Source organism: Sylvia atricapilla, chromosome 6 (assembly GCF_009819655.1).
Source record: "Sylvia atricapilla isolate bSylAtr1 chromosome 6, bSylAtr1.pri, whole genome shotgun sequence".
In the NCBI taxonomy this organism is placed as follows: Eukaryota; Metazoa; Chordata; class Aves; order Passeriformes; family Sylviidae; genus Sylvia; species Sylvia atricapilla.
In genome coordinates this window covers 17,100,633-17,123,460 of record NC_089145.1, presented here as the reverse complement: position 1 = coordinate 17,123,460, position 22,828 = coordinate 17,100,633, and the positions used below count along the sequence as shown (strand labels likewise).

The 22,828-nt window shown below is 42.6% G+C and overlaps 2 protein-coding genes and 1 long non-coding RNA gene across 11 annotated transcripts in view; 1 reads left to right on the top strand and 2 right to left on the bottom strand.

Moving 5' to 3' along the window:
* Positions 1-2,269, bottom strand: part of CHID1 (chitinase domain containing 1) — a 99,738-nt gene extending 97,469 nt beyond the window's left edge. For both annotated transcript variants that reach the window (XM_066320960.1, XM_066320961.1), the window contains exons 1-2: positions 2,254-2,269; positions 688-760 (exon numbers count right to left, since the gene is read on the bottom strand). The gene's annotated coding sequence lies outside the window, so the exon portion shown is untranslated. The remainder of the gene's footprint in view (positions 1-687; positions 761-2,253) is intronic.
* Positions 2,270-6,962: 4,693 nt separating this feature from the next.
* Positions 6,963-22,828, top strand: part of AP2A2 (adaptor related protein complex 2 subunit alpha 2) — a 43,106-nt gene continuing 27,240 nt past the window's right edge. For all 5 annotated transcript variants that reach the window (XM_066320968.1, XM_066320971.1, XM_066320969.1 and 2 more), the window contains exons 1-2: positions 6,963-7,150; positions 21,291-21,359. In XM_066320968.1, the coding sequence (XP_066177065.1) occupies positions 7,084-7,150; positions 21,291-21,359 (136 nt within the window). In that variant the 5' untranslated portion in view covers positions 6,963-7,083. The remainder of the gene's footprint in view (positions 7,151-21,290; positions 21,360-22,828) is intronic.
* LOC136362448 (uncharacterized) lies at positions 9,041-22,792 on the bottom strand. Of its 4 annotated transcripts, none has more exons than XR_010743802.1 (3): positions 22,588-22,792; positions 11,552-12,348; positions 9,041-9,399 (listed from the first exon to the last, which is right to left on the bottom strand). It is a non-coding gene; the product is annotated as an uncharacterized lncRNA (long non-coding RNA). The 4 variants fall into 4 exon arrangements; XR_010743800.1 differs by having other exon boundaries at positions 12,240-12,348; XR_010743801.1 differs by having other exon boundaries at positions 11,552-12,334.

Below are 22,828 nucleotides of genomic sequence, written 5' to 3'. Positions count from 1 at the left end.
TAGGTGAGACCTTTGCTCTGAATTCCTTGATACAGAAATTGAAGAAAAAAAAGAGGTGGGGGGAATTGTCCTTTTTGTCTAGAAGAGTAACTTTGACAGTTTGTCCTAGCTCCTGATAAAGGAACTGAGAATTAGTAGAAAACAGTTCTGTTGTGTGTTTGTCTATCACACCTTGTATCTGTAGGAAGACTAGAAAAAATCAAATACAGAGAGAGTTAGTTTTCCAACCTCTCACCATTTAAAAGTCACACTGGTTTCCCAGCCTAGCTCCCAGTAGTGAATAAGAAGAAAACAGAGAAAAAATATTTGATATTTGGGAACCAGGGCTCTAGATCTGTATCAAGCTGCTTCTTATAAATATGAGATCCTGATGGAGAAGAAAATAGGTTCTTTCCAATTTTCTGAATTTTTGTTGAACTTAAAAAAAAAAAATCTTGCTTTCTCTATTACTCTACCACTCACTTTGAAGACCCAGAAGCTCATTTCTACAAATCATATTTACAAAACTTGTTCTAGTGGCACTGGTAGCAAGTGCTGCTCAAAGTCTGAGTACTTTGTTTCTGTACAAAACTTCAGGTGAGAGATCCCACAACACAAGACTGAGGCTCTGAGTACTGTGGCAGAAGGAACCTTAAAGCTTCAATGGAAATGTACTCAATGAAACAGACATGAAATCAACAAACTTACCAGTATTTGGATGTGCCGGGCTTAGCAGTGAGATTTTAAAAACTAGAGGTACTTTTTCTAGGATTTAGGGATTCTGCAGGAAAAGAGAGGAATATGTGATTAGGCAACAAAGGAGAAGGATGATGGCAGAAGTGCTTGAAAAAAACAATGCCAATATCACCAAAGAACATCAAAAATCTCATGCACAAAATTATATGACGATTTTAGTCAAGTCTTTTATGAACTGCAAAATAAAAGCAGAAAGCCCCCTAATATTTCTTGGATCCTTGGATTCTTGGTAAAAGCTAAATTGCTACACTGGTTGAAATTCACTATTATGAATAATTAAGGTCTTACGCTTCTACTTTGAATTCAAGGTCACTGGTAACCCCCTTGTTTTCCACATTCTAAAAAAATGAGACAAAGCAGGTTGCTTTTGATAGTATCTCCTATGTTCCATCTAGCTTGGCAAGATCTATAAACTATTGCAGAGACGAACAATTGAGAGCCTGAACAGTCAATGCAAGTCTTAACTATTTGGACAGGATATCAATTCTCCCAGAAGCTCGTATTTATCGATTTGGAGGTGTTTGATTTCACTTTCAGAAACAATTAGCAACAGCATCCACTTCTCTGAAAAGAAGATACAGCTGAAGAACAGAAGCTTAAAAAACCATCACTGAACTCTAATTAGACATCAAAATGTGCTCATTTCCTTGACAGGGTTGTATCCATCTGTCCATTATTGTTAAGTCAACACCCAGTCCTAGATTTGTGGGAAGCACTGAGCCTGTGGCAAATTGGTTTCCGCTACTGACAGTCCGCTATCAACTCTTGGTTGGACACTTATTTTAATAGTTTGTTCTTTAACAGCATCAATAAAAATTAAGTAGACAGTGTCACTGTAATACAGAGGATGAATTGGTCAAACTTTAAATGCTCTTTATGGAAAATATAAGCATGCATTTTGCAAGCTTTACAAAACTAAATCCTCATCAAACTTTTCTTCTACAAACTCTCTGCCATTTTTTAACATTTCTCAAATTAGCTGAACTCAGTAGAACTGCCTGAGCTCGGCACTCTTTGCTTATCTCCTCCATGACTGTGAAATGCAAACAGAATTGAAGACTGCTTCTGTCTATATCCTTGTTCAACTGACACTACGGACAATTTAAAGCTTAAAACATCACTTGACAAACTGATGTGAAGCCCAGGTTTTTCTCTTAGCCAGATTACAAATGTTTGGTTAACCCCAGCTTCCACATAAGGTAACATACTTTTGGTCAGCTGTTTTAAATTTATCTTCATTTTTAAAAGCGAGTAAAGCTAGCACAGATTCAGGCTGTCCAAAATAAGCAAGCAAAGAAACTAAATGGATGGTACACAACACTGAGTTCATGCTTATTTATAAAGAACAACTTATAATGCTTATTTATAAAGAAGAAACTATATTCTAACTACATTTGCAGAAGGAACCAGCATCACTTGGTAAATGAAGACCAGGGAGCATACTGCTGATGCTTTTTTAAATGAAAGCAATAAAAGCTATACTGGGGAGTGAGGAGTTAGAATAAACCCGTTTCTAACCTGCGTAAACATTAAAGCGTCCCCTCTTGTAAAGCGCTCCCGTTTGACGTTCAGAATTCCCTCCCACACCCTCCCGACTCTCGAGTCACACAGCTCTCCACCCAGGGAGCCCACACGTGTGCTACGGCACCAGCGCCATCGCGGCCGCGGCCTCCCCCGAGCCGGGACCCGCGGGCCGGCCCGGCTTTCCGCGGCTGCCGCGGCCCCCGCACGGCGGCACGGCCGGGCCCCCGCCCGCCGGAGCGCGGCCTCACCGCCGCCCTTTCCCGTCTCCTCCGTCCCTCCCAGCCCCGGCGGCCCGCGGACAGCACGTACCCCGCCGCCGCCGCGGAAGTGCGGGCGGGCGGCAGCGCCCCGCCCCGCGGCTCCGGGAGGGCGCCGCGCCGCCCCAGCATGGCGGGGCTGCGGCGGCGATCCCGACACGGGACACGGGGCTTTGAGGCTCAGCAGGACCTGAGGAAAGGAAATGATAATAATGGCGTGAATCTAAATTCCCATAAAGAGCCTCTTGGTTTAGCCCAAGCTATAGCAAACGCATAGAGCTCCAGGTCTAGCCTGGAGGAGGTTCAGGGGTGACCTTATCGCTCACTGTAATTGCCCGAAAATAGGCTGTAGCCAGCTCGGATCAGCCTCTTCTCACAGGCCACTAGCAACGCAAGAGGAAATGGCCTTAAGATATGCCAGGACAGGTTGGACATTCCGAGGAATTCCTCCACAGGAGATGAGATGTTGGGAGGGGTTGCCCTGGTAGGTGCTGGAGTCACCGTCCCAGGAGGTGTCTAAGAAAAACTTAAAGCCGTGGTCTAGCTGACATAGTGATGTTTGATCAAAGGTTAGACTCGATGATCTCCGAGGTCTTTTCAAAACAATTTGTTTCTGTGATTCTGAAAAAACAGTGTAGGTAAATCAGGAGCTTGGGGTAAAATGCAGACACAGTGACCTGGAGGCAAAATGATCATATAGGTAAGGCTGCAGACACTCTGCAGGCAATACTGCCGATTCCGGTGTGCAGAAAGGAGGGGTCAAATCTCAAAGGGCTTTTAACTGGCTCTAAAATAAAAGATTATGTTTTTAATTGAGTTTTTTATTTTCTTCCATTTTGACCTTCTATGGTTTGTGGTTTTACATGCAACATGGCTTGTGCTACTGCTATTTTTACTGCAGCAGAAGCTTTGGTATAACCCTGTTATTTCACAGGCTGCTAGCAGGGACTAAGCACCCTATCAAAAGACTTGATAAAAAACCAAATGTGTTATATCAAGATGTAGTGGCAAGGCCAGCATATTCTAGCAGTACACTTCCCTACAGAAGCCTTCCTGTGACCTGCTTTCTGTCTTGGTCACAGTTTGGTGCAACCTCCTGGAAGCTGAACTAGAAGGTTGCCTTACTCTGCTGAACTGCCTTTTTTTTTTTTTTTTTTTTTTTTTTCCCACTTGTGTAATGAAAACTTTATTAGCATTCTTCAGCACTGAAAAGCAAAATGGAAATATTTTTCCTCTGCACAAAAGTCTCATCAGTGAAGCAGATGCATGGTCTTCTATGCCCAGATCCATTCCAAATTACTGTCAATTTAGAGCTTCATGGTAATGATATTATCCTAACTTGGTGTTTTCTAGTGTTGAAAGCAACACATCTGATACTCTGGCATGGCAGAAGTGCTCTCTGTTAAGGGATAATGAATGTTAGATGTCAAGTACAGAAACCTGGTTGTGTATGCATAGTGGAGCCACTGATTCTGTTTACTCCTGAGTTCTTTTTGCTTCCAGTAATGACTGGAATGATCATGAGGAGGAGAAGAGAACAATAACTGGTGAGAAAAAATGTGAGAGAAGTAACAAAGGGAAAGGAACAATTCCTTTTTTGTCATTCCCACAACTGAATCCTGACCAGCTGAAAACACTCAGATGGATGGTAATAGTTTTACCAAAGTCAGTGCAATTAATAAAGCCTTTATACCAAAGTGCAATGAAATCCTGGCAAAAAAAAGTAAAGTAACTCCCATATAAAATGGGAAGGAGGGGACGAACATTGTGGATTTGTTGGCAAACAAACGTGATCCCAAATGTTTTATGTAATAGGAAAATATTTCTTGGTATTATCTCCCCTTTAATACTGATTTTACAGTAATTATAAATATCTTAAACAATCATAACATCTTGGGATGGATAGAACCACGTATGTTTGTTTTTAGGCAGCCTGGTGTTTTATAGATGTTAGGCTCAAACCAAAATACTTTACAGAATTACCAACTCAGTGTGTTTGCAAAGAGTTGTGCCTGCTGCCAGCTCTGTGCTGAGTAACAGCTGAGTTCACCACATAAAATGTTTCTTTCGGCCAGGATGCATCTAGAGACCCTTACAGACTCTCTTTCCTCTAGCTACCTATTATTCACATAAAGTTTCTACCTTGTCCCTCCCAAGACATCTGAAATGCACGACTAAGCTCTGAGTTCTGAGGCAGTAAGGACAGACATGCCTACGCATTTGCACAAGCCTTCGTTGAGGCAAATGGACAGGGAGCAAGGTGAACATAGAGAAAGCCAGTCAAAGGAGGTTGACATAAAATAATCAGGGTATGTGTACTGCATACTGAGCCCCTTGAAATGAAAGGTTTAGCTGTATAGTTACAAAACTAGAGGCATCCACATGTGTTAACCACTTGGATATTTTCCCAGTTCTCAAGAAGAATTTGCAGCTCATGCTTAGGTTGGTACTGCCAGAGCTATTCTGCTGGCAGAATTTAAACCACTGCTGAAAAGGCAGTTGGATACCTGCATGACTTGCAGTATTGACAGGAATACAGCCAGACAGAACCACAGATGGAGCCTTTAGGTGTCACTGTGCTCTTAAGAGTAGAAATTAGCTCAACATTTTGGCTAGCTCAAAAACAATTTCTGGTTTTCTGATCACAGAAAAAGCCTCATTTGATGACATGAGAAGTTTTCATCTTCAAAGGTGAAATGGAAATTATTAGAAAGCATCAGAATCTATTTGTGAAGCTGTGAAAAAGCAGAGTGTTCTTAATGAAGGCCTACAAATAATCTGAGTTGAATAATAGACTAATTGTGCATGACTGCCTGTAGCTGCACTTGGTCTACAAAATGGATCCAGGGACAAAGGGATAATTGCGTGACTACCACACGCTGTCATCCTGCCTTTCTCATAGATACTTGCACAACTAAAAAGCACTCAGGTAACAATGTATCCTGAAAACACCCAGAATAGACCCTTGACAGGTGACCTAACTGAGCTGTACAGCCACTGTACAAGTACTATATAGATCTTTACGAGAGAAAAATGTATCATAAAATTAAAGGTACTGGAGCTTGATGAATCTAAACAAGATGCAAGCTCTAAACAAGCAGAATTAACCATGGGAGCAAACGATCCAGGGCAACAGTGAATTTGATTGCCTCAGAGCAAGACTGAGTGCCTTTCTGGAAGATAGACTGTAGCTAAAAGCTAGATACTGGCCTCAGTTCACTGGGGGTAAAAAAACCGCAAACCAAACAAACCCAGATGAAATTAAACGGCTTGAAATATGCTGAAATAGAGGTGTAATGACTGATTGATCTCTAGTAGTCCCAAGCCCCATAATTCTACAAGTCATTATTCTCCACTAAGCATACTAATCCCTTGCATCATGACTGAAGCCCCTAGCACACTTGGTTTTGCAGTCTAGTCCAGTTTTGAGACCATATGAACCTATTTGCAGCTGAAAATATTAAATGCTCTGCACAGTCCCACCTCTTTGGGATGTTTGAGACAGTTTAACCTCGCAAGGTTTTCAGTCTCGGGAGTAGATGCGGCGTGAGACTGTGCCACAGCATGTTTACAGCCATCAGGAGGAACATGTGGCCGTGGGTTTGCACGCCTGCGTGCCCAGGGACTCGGGGAGTGGGAATCTCTACAGGCACAGAGCAACTGCGCCACTCACACGGCCGGTGGCAGGCTCGCAGGGGGATGTGCCCAGGGATGGAGCCGCACAGCAGCCTCCCGGCTTGTCAGTGCTCACAGGGCCTGTGCAGGGAACGGGCTTTGGGAGGAGCACCAAGGCACAGCCTCCTGCAGCCCACCCTGTGGAAAGCATATTCTTACGGACTGTGCCACTGAGAGGCTGTACCTTGCTCTTCACGTTTTGGAAATAGGATTCCGGATCAATAATCTGCTCAAAGCTTAGCGATGAAGTGAAAATTTCCAGTACCCCGATCGGCCGTCCCTCTCCATCTCCCTCAGGAGTTACATCCCATGAGGTGCCTGCGAACCCCGCTATTTCACCTTCAAAAATCATCAAACTTCTCGGCCATGAGGGCCACGAGGAGAGGAAGGGATTAGGCTGTTCCCGAGCAGGGAGCGAGCAGAGAATTCACCCGCGGACACAGCGGCTGACGCCGCCCTGCCGCCCCTCACCTCAGCCCCGGGCCCATTTTCCCTCACGGACGGTGACTGGAAATCGCGTCCCAGCAGCGGCGCGGCCGACCCCCGGGGCGCGGCCTCCAGCCAGCCCGCCCTTTTGGGCCGCAGGGTGGCACGGAGGGTGTCCGGGAGCGGGGGCGCGTCCCGGGGGCCGTGCGGGGACCGCGCCCGCCGCGGCTGCGGCAGCGGGAGGCGCAGGGGCCGGGCGCGCTGGCGGCGCTCCCGCCTCCGCACGGCAGGTGGCGCCCGAGCAGCGCCCGCCCGGCGGCTGCGGGGGCGCGGGAGCCCCGGCGGCGCCTGCGCGCTGCGGAGGCGGCGGCGGCGGAGCGGCCTGAAGCAGCCCGCGGGGAGAGCGGGCGGCGGCTGCGGGGGTTCGGCGTGTCGCGTCCCAGGGCGGCCGTGATCGTGCGCCACGATGCCTGCGGTGTCGAAGGGCGATGGCATGCGAGGCCTGGCGGTCTTCATCTCCGATATCCGCAACTGTGAGTGGCGCCGGGGCCGGGGCCTGGGCTGGGCCGGGCCGCGCCGGCCGTCGCCATGGGCTGGTGCCCCGCGGGGCCGGGGCTTCGCCCCTCGATCCCCTCCGCAGTGCTCCCCTCTTCCCCCCGGTCCCCGCAGCGGGCGGCTCGGAGCGCTCCTGTCTCACGAAATGGCGACGCGCTCGGGGGGGCGGCGCGGCGGGGAGGGGGGGCAGCATAAAGCGTTTGCCCGCGGGTTTGTGCGTTTCGGCTGGGTGGGTCGGGGTGTTTCCTTCCCCCCCGGCGCCGCTGTCAGCCCCGTCCCCGCGGGCCGCGGCGGCCGCCCGGCGCAGGGGCCGCGGTCGGAGCCGCCGCTGTCCGCGATGCGGCGGAGCCGTGGCGGGGCGCGGGTGGGTGTGCGGCGGGGCAGGGACAGGCGTCCCCGCGCCGCTCCCGCATCCCTGAGCGGCTCTCGCCCCGTCACGTCACTGATGGGAAACAGGCCTCTGTAGGCGCCTGAGAGCAGGGCCCTCAGTGCTTGTGCCCGGGCTCGGCTTGAACTGGCTTGAAGGTTCTGCCTTACGGAAATTAGCGCTTGGAATGAGCGTAATTAAAAACGGGATGCAGGGGGGGGTGCGAGTAAGTGCCTCCCCGAGAGAAGTGGGGGCAGCGTGTGTGAGTGTGCAGCGGGAGAGGAGGAGTACAGGTCTGCTGCCGCTTGGTGTGGGGGGAACGGGGATGTGTGGGGGCACATTTCAGTGCTCAGCCTTCCTTTTTGTCCGAGAATTGCGTACGATAGTTTAATATTAATCGGAGTTAGAGATCTAAGTGTATGATGTGGCAGGAATTGCCTGGGGAAGGGCTAAGGTCGCTGTGGCTGGTGTGATGAAACAGCTCTATTTTGTCCACCTGTGTGTGTCTCTGTAGATCACTTGAGGCTATTTTAAAAGCGATGGAGGAATGAATGGCAGTGAAGTCTTCTCTCTAAAGATATAAATGGATTTGGAGAATTTTTTAGTGCAAATTTTGTTGTTCCAGCTGGGCTTGCATTGGGATTATTTAACCACACTGGCTTGGAAAACTTCATATTGATGACTTCTAATACAAAAAACCTGGCAAATAATTATACTGGTAAAATGAGACAATTTAAATACATTGTCTTTAAAGTCAGGTGATTTGGACTTCCAGACATGTGAACAGAGGCTTTATATGTAAAATTCAAAGTTGATAATCTTCCTTAGAGCAGAAGTTGTTTGAATGGGGTGGTTTTTCTTTTTGAAAACAACTTGCAGGTCCTTAAGTTGCTTTAGACTTCACTGTGATGTGTGTAGAAGATGAGTTATAAAATGTGTAGTGTAGCAGTTCAAGGTTACACAAATGCTCTTGTGCTTTGTCTGGTGGGCCTTGCTATTTAGTGAGCATTTTCCACTGTCCTGGTGCTCTGTGCAAGCTACATGTGTAACATAGCTATGACTTGGTGTCATAGCAGTTAAAACTTGCTGTTGTATCTACCCAGTATAATTCACGATGATTTTTTTAAAATCATTGTTTTCATTGATTTAGCTAGATGCAGTATAACTAGGTTCATCGGTGTCTCGTGTCTTGTCGTTGGTTAGCTTTGTCCACTCTTGTTTTCAGTGGAATTCGCTGGAAGTAAATACAAGACAAACATTCAGGCTCTTAGGTTTGGAACCTGTGTTCAGGGATGTAGAATAACAAAATTTAAGTTTGTAGAATATATCAAATTAGGTCTTATTTCCCCACAAGGCAGTGTGGGAACAGAGTTGTAGTTACCTTGGTCCAGATGGGACTACAAACCTCTCATGCTCTAGTTATCTGCAGAAGACACAAAGATGTAACTTACTGGTGATACAAATAAAATGTTAACAGTTTGACTCTTTACAAATAAACAAATAGTGGTATATCTCGAATGTTTTGTGTCTGCCCAGACAGATGTTTGGGAGCTGTAATTACTTGTGTGTCTTTCTTGTCTTCATGATGAAAAAACCAGCAGCATCTTCTCAACAGCTGCAGAAGAGCCGGTATTCCCACAAGTAGATGATGCAGGAGGCTTCCAAAATAGCTGTGAATGGCATTTGAGCCTTTCCTTTAGTGGAGCTCTAAGAGCTGCCAGCTAACCCTGGGCTAGTGTACACAGACTAAGATTCACAAAAATACTTCCTGGAGCATTCACACAAGTACTCTCTGGAGACTCTGGGCTTTGCAGGTATTGCTGTTTGCTGAAGCTCTCTCTTTGGCTCTTCAGCGAGGAGCTAGATGATGTTAGGAACAAAAAGTAGCAGCTGTTAAGGTGAACAGCATCTTTTGACTAAGCAAAAAAAGCAAGTGTTCCTTTTCTAGGAGGGGAGGGAAGCTAGACACCATGTGCAGCTCTTGACCTCTTATTTCTAGCCATAAAATTGGACTCGATGTCTGGTAGTTGCAGTGACATGCAAAGTTCTGCTGGCTTTCTTAATATCGTCTCAAATGTTGGCTTTGTTTGGCTGTTGTATCTATTTTTAATACTGCCACAAAGGCCTGGCACTTTTCGTTTGCCAATAGCCTTTCCAGATTATGAGTAATGGTGAAACATGGTATGTATGTGTGTGTGGGGGGGGTATTCTGAAAGATTCTGCACAGATAAGGATTCTGCATTATAGATCTTGCTGAGAAATGAAAGTGCAGTTGTTGAGTGCTGACTGTGCTCAGGTGGATGCACAGCATGTGATTTCAAATAATTCAAGTAACCTAAACTTCTAGGGAGTACTTATGTACATTTTGACTGTCTATCTTTGTAAACACTCAATCTCTGTTACATGAAGATTTATTTTTGGACATTGGTGTCTACAATATCTGCAGCACTAAATAATGCAGGATTCTCTTACAGGTTGGATATATTACTGATTCGGCAATGATGCCTGTCTTGCCTCTCTTTATACCAGTCTGTTACAGACTTCACTTAAGTCTTACTTTATAGCAGTTTTCAGTGTTTACAACTGTAGCTGATTGTGAACCAGCAGCTAGCACTACCAGCCTGTCTCTAATACTTAAAAGCATGGTTGTCACTTCTGTCTTGTTTAGACATATTTTTGGCACGTGGTTTATCCATTAAACTTCTCGACTTTTGTCTTAAATCCTTCCATGTCAGATGCAATTTTTAAAGCAGACTGTTTTAAAAGTACACTGATTTCTCAAAAGTCTGTGATGTTTTTCATTAAAAACAGTTGGCATGCTACTTGTAGCAGCAATTGTAAAATATTTCAAGGCTGAGAGAGGCTTCTTAGCACTTGGACTTTGCTCTGGTCTCTGTGAAGCTGTCATATTGAGTGTCTTCTTTCAAAATGAAATGTTCTTTATTCATACAAAGATCAAGTGACTTTTCAAAATATGATAATGCAAGAAAATGAATTAGCCTTCAGTTCCTTATAGATCTCCAGAATTTTATTTCAGGACAACTTCATATTGTAGGTTCTGCATTTTGTTTATGGAGGTCCTAGTACAGATAGCAAATAAAAATTTTTTTTAGAAAATAACCCTTCTAGATGTCTGTCATTTTGCCAGTAGATGCATGGACTTTTTCTAGAGGCTTGTTCTTTTGGATTGTTTTGTAACATATAGGAATTACTACAGTAAGTAGGTTTTTAGCTTATCTTTCCTGGGCACCAGAGAAGAGACAAGACAATTACAGGTTGAAAGCCAAACTGCAGTACTTGATTAGGATAGCCCAGTTAATTAGTGCTTGGTTGGTGTGACTGAGAAACTACTTAGGTGTGGCTGTGCTCTACAAAAGGTTGTGGTACAGTGGAGCTGAAAGCTCTGAACCCTGTTTGGTGAAATGCTATCCAAACTTAGGAGTTCAGGTCAGGAGAAGTCCTTGTCACTGCATGGATTATGTGCCACATGAACTAAAACCTAACAAGATCTGCATGTGTTATAAGCATGTGGACTCCTGCAAGAAATATTTATTCTTAAATAGTGTGTTAAGTCTTTTCTTGTGTACGTACTGCAGAGCTGCTGAGGCAATTTGGCTTATGCAAGATGATGCTTTATAAACTCTCCAGCTGTCTTAGCTGACAGATACGTCATCAGGAGTCTGTTTTCATTTTTTTTTTGAGTATAGCTTTATGCTTATCTCACAATGAAATACTTTTAGGTCATTTGTCACCCAACCTATTCTGCTGTAGCAGTAGTGCTATCTACTATTCACCCTGAAAACCAGGAAAGCTTGCTTTTCTCCTTTCATTTGCAGGCTGTAATGTAGAAATAGTTTCTATTATAGTGTTAAGTGTATATATACTGGTAACCCCCTGCTCTACAGTAAAATTGGGAAGCCAGTTCCTCTTGTCTGCACAGAGGCAAAAGCTGCTCTTGTCACAGGTTTGGAGGGCGAGGCAGGTAATTTCCCTTGCTAGGTCACTGTCTTACCTTTTCAGTTTTGCCCCAGAAGTTGGATAGATGGGGGAAAGATACCTTAGTTTAGTCTCCAAAAGTTTCTTTGTATGTTTTCTTCCAAGTTACTGTTTCTTTTTCCTCAGGCCATATTTTTTCCACAAATAATATCCAGCAAATAAAATGAACACAGGTCTATCTCTTCTCATAGAACTTCATGCATTTTCATTGTACTGGACATGAGATAGTGTCCTGAAGCTGAACCTCCCAAAATGTGTCTCTGCCTCACTGCATTGGGGCTGGTGTACCAGGTTACAGATCAGCAAATGGAAATTGGAAACAGATGGTTTGTTGATGATCACCTGTTTGAATGGATGGCAGGTTATGAAGTGTATTGCAGGTGTAGGTGGGAGAGCCGTGTACATGGATTAAATGACCACGTGGGTATGTACAGAGTTATTTGTTCTCTGTAGGAACAGCCACCCAGTGAAACAAACTTCACAAAGAGGGAGTTAAGCACCTACAGCTTGGTTTAGTTACCTGTAAGTAATTACTGCATGTCAGTAATGCGCTTTCACTGTGTGCACTAAAGCTGCTACATTGGTCCTCTGAGGTGTGGATTCTTGTTTGCATTGCTAAAGTATAGCACTAAAGTAGCGCTTGAAATACTTCTCTAGACAGTCAGAGACTTCTTTTACATGTATTCTTACCTTAGATTACTTACCTTTTTGAAGAAATTGAAAGACAAGGCATCTTGGTTTGCTCTACCACTGCTTCTGTAAGGCTGTGGCAGCACATCGGATATGGTCAGTTTCTGGCCTGAAAAAACAGCCCTAAGAACTTGCTGCTTAGAGCTATAATAAGCACTAAGTCTTGCATCACTTGCTACTATTTGCAGGAGAGTGATTTAAGGAGAACACAATTAGCATGAGATTAGTCTGAGGAGAATCTCTAAAACAAAACTGCTGTTCTTCCTGTGGCGTCTCTGTCTTGGCTTGCTCCTGGTCATAGCAAAGAGCTCTGAGGGACTGGGATGGTTTTGTTGCCTTTTTTTCGTTTGGTTTTGTTTTGGTGGGTTTTTTACCTTTGTTTAATTTGTGCATGTTTGGCTTAAGGGAGAGTAATGGAGGAGAGACAGCGAAGAGTCAGAATCTTTCATGTGACATCCAACTTCTCCATTAGATACCCTGCAATGCTTAATTTGAAATCTTTTGGATAAAGACTGCGCATCAGGACTGATAAGAGAAAATTAAGGACTATTGCAGAGACTATTACATAGCTGCATTAATTAATGAGCTCAAAAGGATTTTAAGGTCCCTGAAACAGTAGTTTAGAACTGATAGCTAAACTAGGATATGCCTCAAACTGTTCTTCTATTTGAACATGAACTAAGGTAGAAGAGATTCCACAGTGACTTGTAGTAAATCAGTGCAAAGTACTGCTTTGTCTTGTTGGAGGGAGTGTAAGGGAGTGTAGCTCTACATGTGAAAAGACTGGTCAAGGAAATGACTACTTGGATGGTGCTCAGTCAAGAAAGAAGGAAGAGCTACTTTATGTACAACCCTAACCCTGCACTTAGTGTTTGCGATATCTGCTTGGCTTAAAGCTGCTCTTCTGATAGCACTCAATGTCATTTTGCCACCTAAACTGCCAGATAAATATTCTGTATGTCACAAAGTCACTTGAATATAAACTTCCAGTACCTTTCAGTTATTTTTGGGAAAGGTCTGGTCTTAAGTTAAACACTATTACCTGGTTACTTCTCAATTTTTCTCTTAACTTATGGTGCTTAGGAAAAAAATAGCCATGGTAAGCATCTAAAATCATTAAACTTGTATAAAATTTTTGCCGTTTATTACATCTGGATTGGAAAGCTTCTTCTGTGCTCTTATTGCTCTTCTCTTGTGAGGACAAGGAGTTAATGGATTAGTGGATTACGGTAAAGCCTATGGCTCCCTGCTGTTTCCTGAGAAGTGTTGCTACAGGGGCAAATCTCTAGTGGCATAGTGGAGGAAGAAGTAGTTCTGTGGATAGTAGTTCACTTACTGTGCAGAATATTAGAAAATATACTCTACAAAGTTCTAAAATATCAGTAGGTCACTGCTCTCTCTTTAGATAACTAATCACAGCAGGATATCACAAGACACAACACTCCTAAACTGCCTTTGCCATTCATGATCTTCAGCGTGACAGACAGGCACATCTTTCTTCTGCTCAATTAGATCTTGTGGAAGGGCAGCATGCACTCCTGGTTTTGTTCATAACAGGATGTTAGCACATTCTCTTAGCAGTAAACAGGCTTCTTGTTCTGCAGCCTTGGACAGGTTTATTTGTGAACAAAAGTGAAGCCATACTAACGTTTTGTAAAGTTCAATATTTTATTGTAGTCTCTTTGGATTAGTTATGCAGTGAATTTGTAAACAATAGCGCCAACAAGCTCCTTCAGATGTACTCAGGTGGAGCTGGAGCTTGTGCCTCTATTGTAGCACCGTAGACTCACCAAGTGAAGGAGTTTATGTAGACAGACTGACAATGTGAGGATGGGCAAACTGACCACTCTGTGCCACCTGTCTGCCTTTCTTTTGCCCTCTTCCCTGCTGTGCTAAAGAACCAGCTGAGAGATTAGGGAGAGCTGGAGGATGGATTTGGTGTTATACTTCATGAAGATCATGGTCTGCATAGCAAATGGCTAATCTGTCCTCTAGAGCTGTAATGTATCTATCCTCCTGGCAGGTGAAAGAAGTGGTTTAATTTACTGACAGGAGTAAGTATTTTAAGACTTCTTTCACAAAGGCAAGAATGGAGGCACCGATTACCCTTACATGCATATTTTTCTCTATCTCTACCATTTTTACACTAGAGACACCAGTATTTGTTTTGATTTTCCCTGTCTTTCAACCAGTTTCTTTCTTTGTTCCCTGACAGCAGGTTTCAAGAATGTAGTGTAGTCTTTGCATCATGTTTGCAGGCTGTTGTAGCTATAGAAAAGGCAAGTGGGTCATTTGGTTGCTTTATGATAACTAAAGTGTGTTTAGACAGTGAATGGGTGAACTTGCTCTATACCTGGTCATGTCTTCTGCTGGCACTATCACTTGTGTTAAAGCTGGCATGACAGCCTTTGGAGAAACCCATCTTGCTTTTGGCTATTTGGCTCCCCAACTGACCTGCAGCAATACAAGGTAGCAGCAGGAGTGTGTACGCCAGGGTGAGAGCAGTCTTCAGGAACTGTCTGTAGCTGTCTCTTAAGGAGCATAGCCTTGAATCAGACTGACTCTCAAACTATCAATGTTTTGCTGAAGGGAAGCTGGGTAGCAGCTTGGCTGTGCTGTCTCTCCCACTGAAGTGGCCAATCAGCTTGGATGCTCCTAATGTAAAGGCTAAGGTAAACATAACCAGAAACATTCTTATGTTTGGAAAACAACGACTCACAGCTCTCAGGGAAGATTTTAAGGATCACCTTTAAAATTCAGAATTTATCTTTTGTGTAAGAACTGTGTTCTTCCCAAGTAAGTGTTTCCAGCCGTTAAGGAATTCAGAGAAGTTCCTGCTGTTAAGCTTGGTGGTATTTGTATTCTCTCTCCTAAACAGAAAAGTAGACTTGTCCTCTCTTCAAGGCCTGTTTGATAATTGAATGTGAACAGAGTTCATGTTGTATTAGACCTATGATAGTGCCACAAAAAGTCACACTACTAACTGGCCTTCGAGAAACATGACAGAATTGTGGCATGCTTTTGCCTTCTGCTAACAGAGCCTCCTACCCTCTGCTTTATAGTTCATGCCAGAAGTGGTGCATCTGTAGTCATAAATTGTCAGATGGCCATAGGACAGGCAAGGCTAGGAGGTCTAACACAGTGTAGCAGTTCTCACCTGGACATAAATTCAAAATGAAGTATTGGCTGGGCTCAATTACACTGGCTGCTGGCCTTAAGCAGATTGGAGCCAGATGAGTACTGGGAACATCTAAACTTTTGTGAAGTGATTTATTTATTTGTTGCTTTTAATATTGACAGTATGCCTGTGTCTCAAGGCCTTGCCTGCAGAAATTTACTCTGCTCAGTAACTGTTGATAGAAAAAACGCTTCTCTGTTCCTTTGGGAAAGAAATGTGTAGGCTTGGTCAAAAATATATCAAGTGGTTTGTATGAAAGTTAAGCAGTTCTAAGGCACAGTTGGGTTGTGTGCTTCAAACTTGCCTGAAACAGTCTGCATTTAGTATAGCAACAATTTAATCCTGATGGAGCAGGTCACTGAGTGAGCCAAAGCAACCCACTAATTCTAACCTGGAAGCACTTAACCTTGCAACCCTGCTTCCAGGTTACTATTAAGATATGTCAGGTATTCTTTTCAAAGGAATGGACTCAACAAACCCCTTTCCTGTAAATTCTGCTTTTTCATTCTTTAGATTGTAATTCTTTAGGTTGTAACTCCAAAAAGAGGAATGGAGGTGTATTTATGCAGTACTGTAGCCTGGATTACTGGGAAATACAAGAATAGTAATTGGCTCTTTGATGAGCTGCATGACTTACCATGTTCCCTACTCTATCTTTGTTAAACAAGATGGTAATTAAAGATAATACTGCTCTGCAGACTAAATTTACCTTGTCTAAGGAAGGCAGTAGGCAGCACGATGGAGTCTGAAGCCTGACAAACTGCCAAATATGAAGTAATCACCCATAAGCACCTTGGACTGTGTTGTGCCTGGGTGCTCAGTACTCAGCTTGGAGAAGATGAGCAGCACTTGTCCACGAGGGCTGTAAGGCTGCAAACTCTGCATGCCTTTGCAGCAAAACAGCAACCTGAAGCTTGCTGACTTGCACTCATCTCTTCTAATAACTTCATAGAGATATTTAATGACAGTTTGTTAAAATGGTGAAAGTGAGAAAGGTACGACCTGGACTCATATGGAACGTAATCTTCTTGTGTTCTGGCCTAACTACTGTCCTACCCAGCAGTCTGTACATGTGATGTGGCCTTTATTAAAGCCTCTGCAAGCTGAGTGCTGTGGTTCTGAGTCATGATTTTAAACAGTTAAGATTTTAGACAGGGGTTAGAAGCAATTGATTAGGATACAGGTTAGGAAAAACAAAAGATAAGTTAATGATTATTAGATGCTTAAGCTAGAGGTAGATAATGTATTGCTTGCTATTATGTGCTTGTTTTAGTTGTGTTTATAGAAGGAAATGAAATAGATGGACCATCATGATAACAAATGGAAACCAATGGGACCATGACCTGCACCTGGACTGAATACTAATTGATCACAAAGCAGGAGGGATTGGATTGTGCCAAAAGGTCATGAAAGCCTGCCAGGAGTACGAAAGTAGAAAGGTCATTGTGATGAAGATTTTTCTGTCGTCATCCTTCAAGACCACTTACCCAGTTTGAGACCACTGACCCAATTCAAGAGAAGAGCTGTGTGCATGTGAAGGACTTTTTGCCTCATTTTAATACGCAGTGTGGAGTGGGAGGTGCTGGGATTATGCATATGAATAAGCATTTAGAGTATGTAGGACTTTAGGAAATAAATAGAGGGCAAAGAGTCTTGTAATTTGTGGGCACAACTCCAGGAGGTGACTCCCGTGCCGCCTGACATCAAAAATAAACATACCACTTTCTAACTTCAACTAGTTAGAGAGTCTTTGTCCATGATGCTGTCGATTTTACCCAATTCAGTTACAGAACATTTTGTTGGTATACAGCTCTGATAATTTCCTGAGACTGGGAGCTGTGTAACAGCCTGAAAGTGTGGCAGAGCAATTGCCATTGTTAGCTCTGAAGTGTAAGCCTCTGTTCCTGCAGCATAGCATTCCTTCAGTGATCATCATATTCCTTTTTACTGTCTTAAAGACTACTTGAGTGTTTCTAGTGATGGTAAAAATACAATATGCATGTAGAAATTATTCAGTGAGTGTTGGCAAGTCAGAGTAATGTGACAAAAACTTCTCAGTTAATCAAACATATTTTAACAGGGCTCTCCCTTTCACACTTAGTGGGACAGAAGATCTAGCTAGAAATTGGTCTTTGGTTTATGATACTTCTGTTTTCTTCCGTCCTTTACAATGGAGGCTGCCTTCCTCTGTGAGATTTTGTTTTGCTTTGCCATGCTCTAATATAAGCAGTTAATCATGTTTGAATAAGGTTAGCATACAATGTAACTGCTGGAGTTGAGGAAATTTGGGGTTAGATCCTTCAGCCTAGTTTTAACTTGTGAGTTGTCCTCAGCTTTGTGTGATTGCCCTCAATGCCCTTTAACCCTTGGTGTACTGATGCTGTTCTTTAAAACTACAATTGCAGGCTTGCATTAGTTAGTAATAAGGTGGAAACTTGATTGTTCAATGTGATCTCCAGTAGATAGAGTTAAACTTCTTGTCACCTGCTAATTGCTATAGTGATCATGTTTGGTCACAGTCTGGATGAGATCATATATTGACTTCAAAATGGAACAGCCTGATGGAATTATTCTAAAAAGGCTTTTGTTCATATGCTAAGCGAGATTTAAAATCTGAGACAATAAACCTTCAGATGTGACTCTGGGTGTTCCTGTCATCTCGTTGCTACAGCTGTGTGCATGGGGGTGGGATTTCCATGTTTGTGTTGCTGAGACTGCAGACTATTTCTACCAAAGGTGCTGACTTCACAAATTCCTGAAGTATTTTAGTCAGGCTTTGCTTAATGCTCTGTTGCTTGCTTAGGACACAAAGAACCCAATTTCTAGCAGTAACTGATAATCTGTGACTGTAGCAGGTAAATAATGCTGCTTGAAAGGTTTGACAGGAGGTTTTGGTGGTTTTAAAAAAGTAAAAGGTGGCCTTGATTTCATTTTGGGATAAGAAAAGCTAGCTGATACATATTACTGTTTCTCTTTCCTCATCCCATTTTTAACATTTTAAAATTGTGATTGTTGCCACACTTGCTGAAGTTAGAGAAACAATTGCTAATAATTCAAAGTAAATATTGTAATTCACTTTCCTTACAAGCATAAATTAAAGATACAGAGCAAAGACCTAGTTTCTAAATTTAAATAACTGAATATCCTACTCAGGCTAGCAGTGTCCCAGACTGAGGTCTGTATTCTCTGTCCTGTTAATGTAAATGAAGGACAAAATCTCCAGACTCTGTGATTATGTCTTAATGAGATGTGCTCTTTTCAGGGTAAAAGAGAAAATAAACGAATAGCTTTAAGAGATTAAATTTTTCATCAGAAGCAGATGTATGGCTGAGAATAAGGGAAGTGTTTTCAAGTCTTTAAAAAGAAATAGCTTACAAAATTGGGGTGCTGTTTATTTACGTAAACATTTGCACCCTTTTGGGGTATTTACTGTGGCCCTGTTCTCAGAGGGTGGGCCGCGGAGCAAAGGACTTACTTCAGTCTAGTAATGAACTCCTAATGTTGGCAAGTGCCCCAGGAGCAAACACTTGAGTGTCTCTGCTGTGTGCACAGGACAAATAATCCAATTAAGACAAATCTAAAATCTATAAAGGAAGACACTTCAGGTCTTAAATTGTATGACTTGCTGCTCATTTAAACAATAAATAGTGTTACTACTTTAAAACCAGCTTTCTTTAGGTTGACAAGTTAAATTAGAACAAAACTCATTATGTGTTGCATGATATATTAGTAAAAACTGGTTAAACTTTGTGATTCCAACAGATGCATCTTTATAAACGGAGGGAGCTATACTGTGTTCTCTAGCTTTGTCATTCTAGAAGTAATTGGAATTTCTGGGTCACATTGTAACTGTGGACATTATCTTCTGCTTTATCTGGAAATCAAGGTGCATACAGATAACTACAATTTGTTTCAGAACAGGTGTTGTAAATTATTGAGCTCTGAAGCTGAGGGTTGCTTCCTGCCCTGTGGAGTGCCTGCCAGGGCACCCTGCATTTCAGTCTTTTGAGCAGTGGTCCTTACAAAACACTGTTGTAGAATGGAAAAAATCCACTTCAAGTGAATATGTGGGGTGTGTAGGTATTTTGTTAAAGGGACAGGGCAAACTGAACTAGTTGCTTTTATTTGGGGCTTAATATTTTCATTTGTAGTGTGTTGTGGCTGCTCTGTATCTGTTCTCTTGTGGCCATGGTTAGAGGCAGATAATACAAACCTCTTCTCTGCATCTCATGCAAGAGTTGGTTTCAGAAGTGCTGAACTTCAGTTTATTTTTTTGAGCCTAAGTCAGGAAATTACAAAATCTAGATTTATTGGTACTTGGCAAGGGGTTCCCTTATACTTTGCTCTTAAACTATCCTAAGGCACTTGTTTCCTTGAGTTACTTAGTCACCTTTCATAGGGCCAGCTGTAAGATCCCCAAAGGAATCATAAAAGGAAGATCAACAGTCATAGAGTGACACGGGCTTTTGGACATGCAAATGTAGTGGGATATTTAAATACTGCGAGATGTTTCTGTGAAGAAAGGGTGAGGTTGGAGGTGCTTTGGAATGCTGGTCATGATCTGCTCTTCAAGCTTTGTCACATCCCTTACTTGCACGTTCATGGCTGTAGCTGTGATCCCAGTGGTGTGGGGAAATGTCTGCTGTGAATTCAGGGCATGTGATTCGCAGGACTGATGAGGTTGGACCGTTTTGAACCAGGGCTAGGAGACTTTTACTCATAACCTTGTAGCAAATATATGTGATGAAGAGGGAAAGAAGCTGTCACCTGCTGCTGCGAGTTGATGTTTGGAATACTTGAAATTGCTTGAAACTTTTGGGAAACACAAAAGTTTTAGACGTTGAAAGTTTGAGCAGGTACTGGTCTGAATTAACAGCAGACCTAAATGGCCAGTTCTGCATTGCTGAAATGTACTTCACTTGCTTCTCTTAAATGACAGGCAGCTGATCACAATGCCCGAGCTGGCTGTTCTTCTCTTCTGTGCTCCTACTCATGCAGGAGACAATGGACCCAGATGTCTAGAATCTCAGTCACCAGAAACTAAAATGCTAAGGGGTAATAAGATGGTTTGGTTTGGACAATGCAAATATTACTTGAATAAGTTTGCATTATCAAAATTTACACTGCAGATGTTTCTCTATGTAACTTGAATTAGTGCTAGAAATCCCAATACCTATTATTGGAATCAGAAGTTGATAGGAAATACTGATGGTGCTGAGAAACATATGATTGCCAGGTCATCTAATAAAGTGTGAATTTTAAATATTTTTGGTTTTCAAATTACTTTGAGGTACATTGAAATTCTGAACTTGTATCCTAACTGTGTGGGGTCTTGAGTCTTTGGACTCCTTGTGAGTTTAGTGTGTTTCCTCTTCAATTTGTTAAGAATGTTTTTAAAGCTGTTGAACTGAATGACCGTTCAACAGAGAAACAATAAATTGGCTTGTCCTTAAGGTGAGGAATAACATGAGCTGCTTGTTTATAAGATTGTGCTTAGGTCACTCACTTGTTCAAAAGCGCTGTCAACTGAGTAATCACATAGGAAGTAAAATTCACTTTACTCTGGGCAGTTTCAGGGACAGAAGGACTGGAGCATTTGTGAAAGTCAGTAGCAGTGGCATCTCAGGTTGTATGCAAGTGACACTGTCTAAAGTCTGCAAAGGTTCTTGAAACAGGGACGTCCTTAGAGCTTCTCAAATTCCTGTACAAAGTGATGCTTAAGTTACCTCTGTTTGCCTTTGGTCCCAGGGATGGAAATGGAGACTAATAACTCCTCCTGGTATTTGTATGTTCACAAATGTGTGTTTCTGTTTGGGTGAAAAGGTGCTTCTGGTGGCAGAGGGATGTCCAAAGCACTGTGTCCTGATCAGTGTTCTTTTCATTTCAGGCAAAAGTAAAGAGGCGGAGATAAAGAGGATAAATAAAGAACTAGCAAACATTCGGTCAAAATTTAAAGGTAAGTGACGTACTGCACTGTATATATTTCCATATGACATTCTTTTATGGGGTTTTACATAAAAGCTTTTACATGCTTGGGCTTCTTTTGTCAACTGCTGACTCAAGCGAATTGCTGGAGCAGTCTGTTAGAATAACTGTTGAAAATGTTCTCTTAAGGTAGAGAACCTTCTCACAGTCCTGTGATTCTTGGCCATAACAGAAGCAAACTCCTTCCTCCATCAAAGAATTGGGCTACTGGTCACAAACTATTTCTAATACTTGGCCTCCTAACCATGTGACTACTACTGCTTGCTTCCAGAAGGCTGAGGCTGTGGCTGGTTTGAAGGAATATGGGTGGACATGATTATTTCCAGTAAAACAGCATCTGTTTAAACTTTTCTTCCTTCCCCCTCTTCAGGTTTGAGCCCTTTAAGGAAATAATTAGGCTGTCTTCTAGCAGAATTAAGATTAAAATGTGTAATTGCTGAAACTATACATCTTGACCACAAGCAGCAGCAGTACAAATTACTCACATGAAACAGAGGATATGCAGTAACTAATTCCAAGAGGCAGCAATTATTAACTTTTAAACAACACAATGTAAAAATCTCGCTGTTAGCTGTATTCAAGTTGTGTATGTGGTTTCAAAGTTTAAAGATTCTGAGGGGTAGTTGAGAGGTTTTTAAATGGAGTTGTAACAATAGTGGCTGTGGCAAGTTCTGTTTAAACAGTTGTGGGGCAGTGTGTGTAGTTAGATAAGGCATTGCAATGTGGAGATCATGTACGTGCCTTTGGAATCTGCTGGATTTGTAGTAAACTCAATTACCTTAGTTGGCTATCCTGGCTTAGACTGGCATATCTATTTGGAATGCTCAGTGCATTAACAAATAACTTTCCTGAACTTTGTATGATCTGTGGCTACATTTTAAGTGCTGTGTCTCTTAAAGGCGTATGAAGACCTTTAGAAACCTGAGTGTCATCAACAGCATAAAAGGGAAAAGTTAACCACAGTGCAAGATATGCAAGAAATTCTTCTAAATTAGAAGCCATCACATGCCTTTGTGTTTACATTTTTCTCTTAGAAAAATAGGTAAAAGTACATGAACAGTTAATTCTTCTCTGCTTACTCATGAAGCAGGGGAGAAATTATCATAGGAATCTCTGGCTGTATAGACCCATAAATCAGGTGGTGATCAGAGAATAGAGGTGCTTTCAGCAAAGTAGTGTCATAACTTTAGCCTGCATACCTCGTGTAGCATCCTTTAAGCACTATTGAAATAATTTTGAATAAAGGTCAGTATATGCTCATTCAGTAGCTGGAGTGGAAGGTGGCTAAACCTCCTTGTAGCTGATCTTCATAATGATTTATTATTAAATCTGTATGGATTTTGGGTGGAAAATTTAAATTACCTGGAGTTAATGACTTGGTGAAGCCTGAGCAAAAACATAAATGTCACAGTTTGGAGCAAGTTGTGTTTAGACAACTTG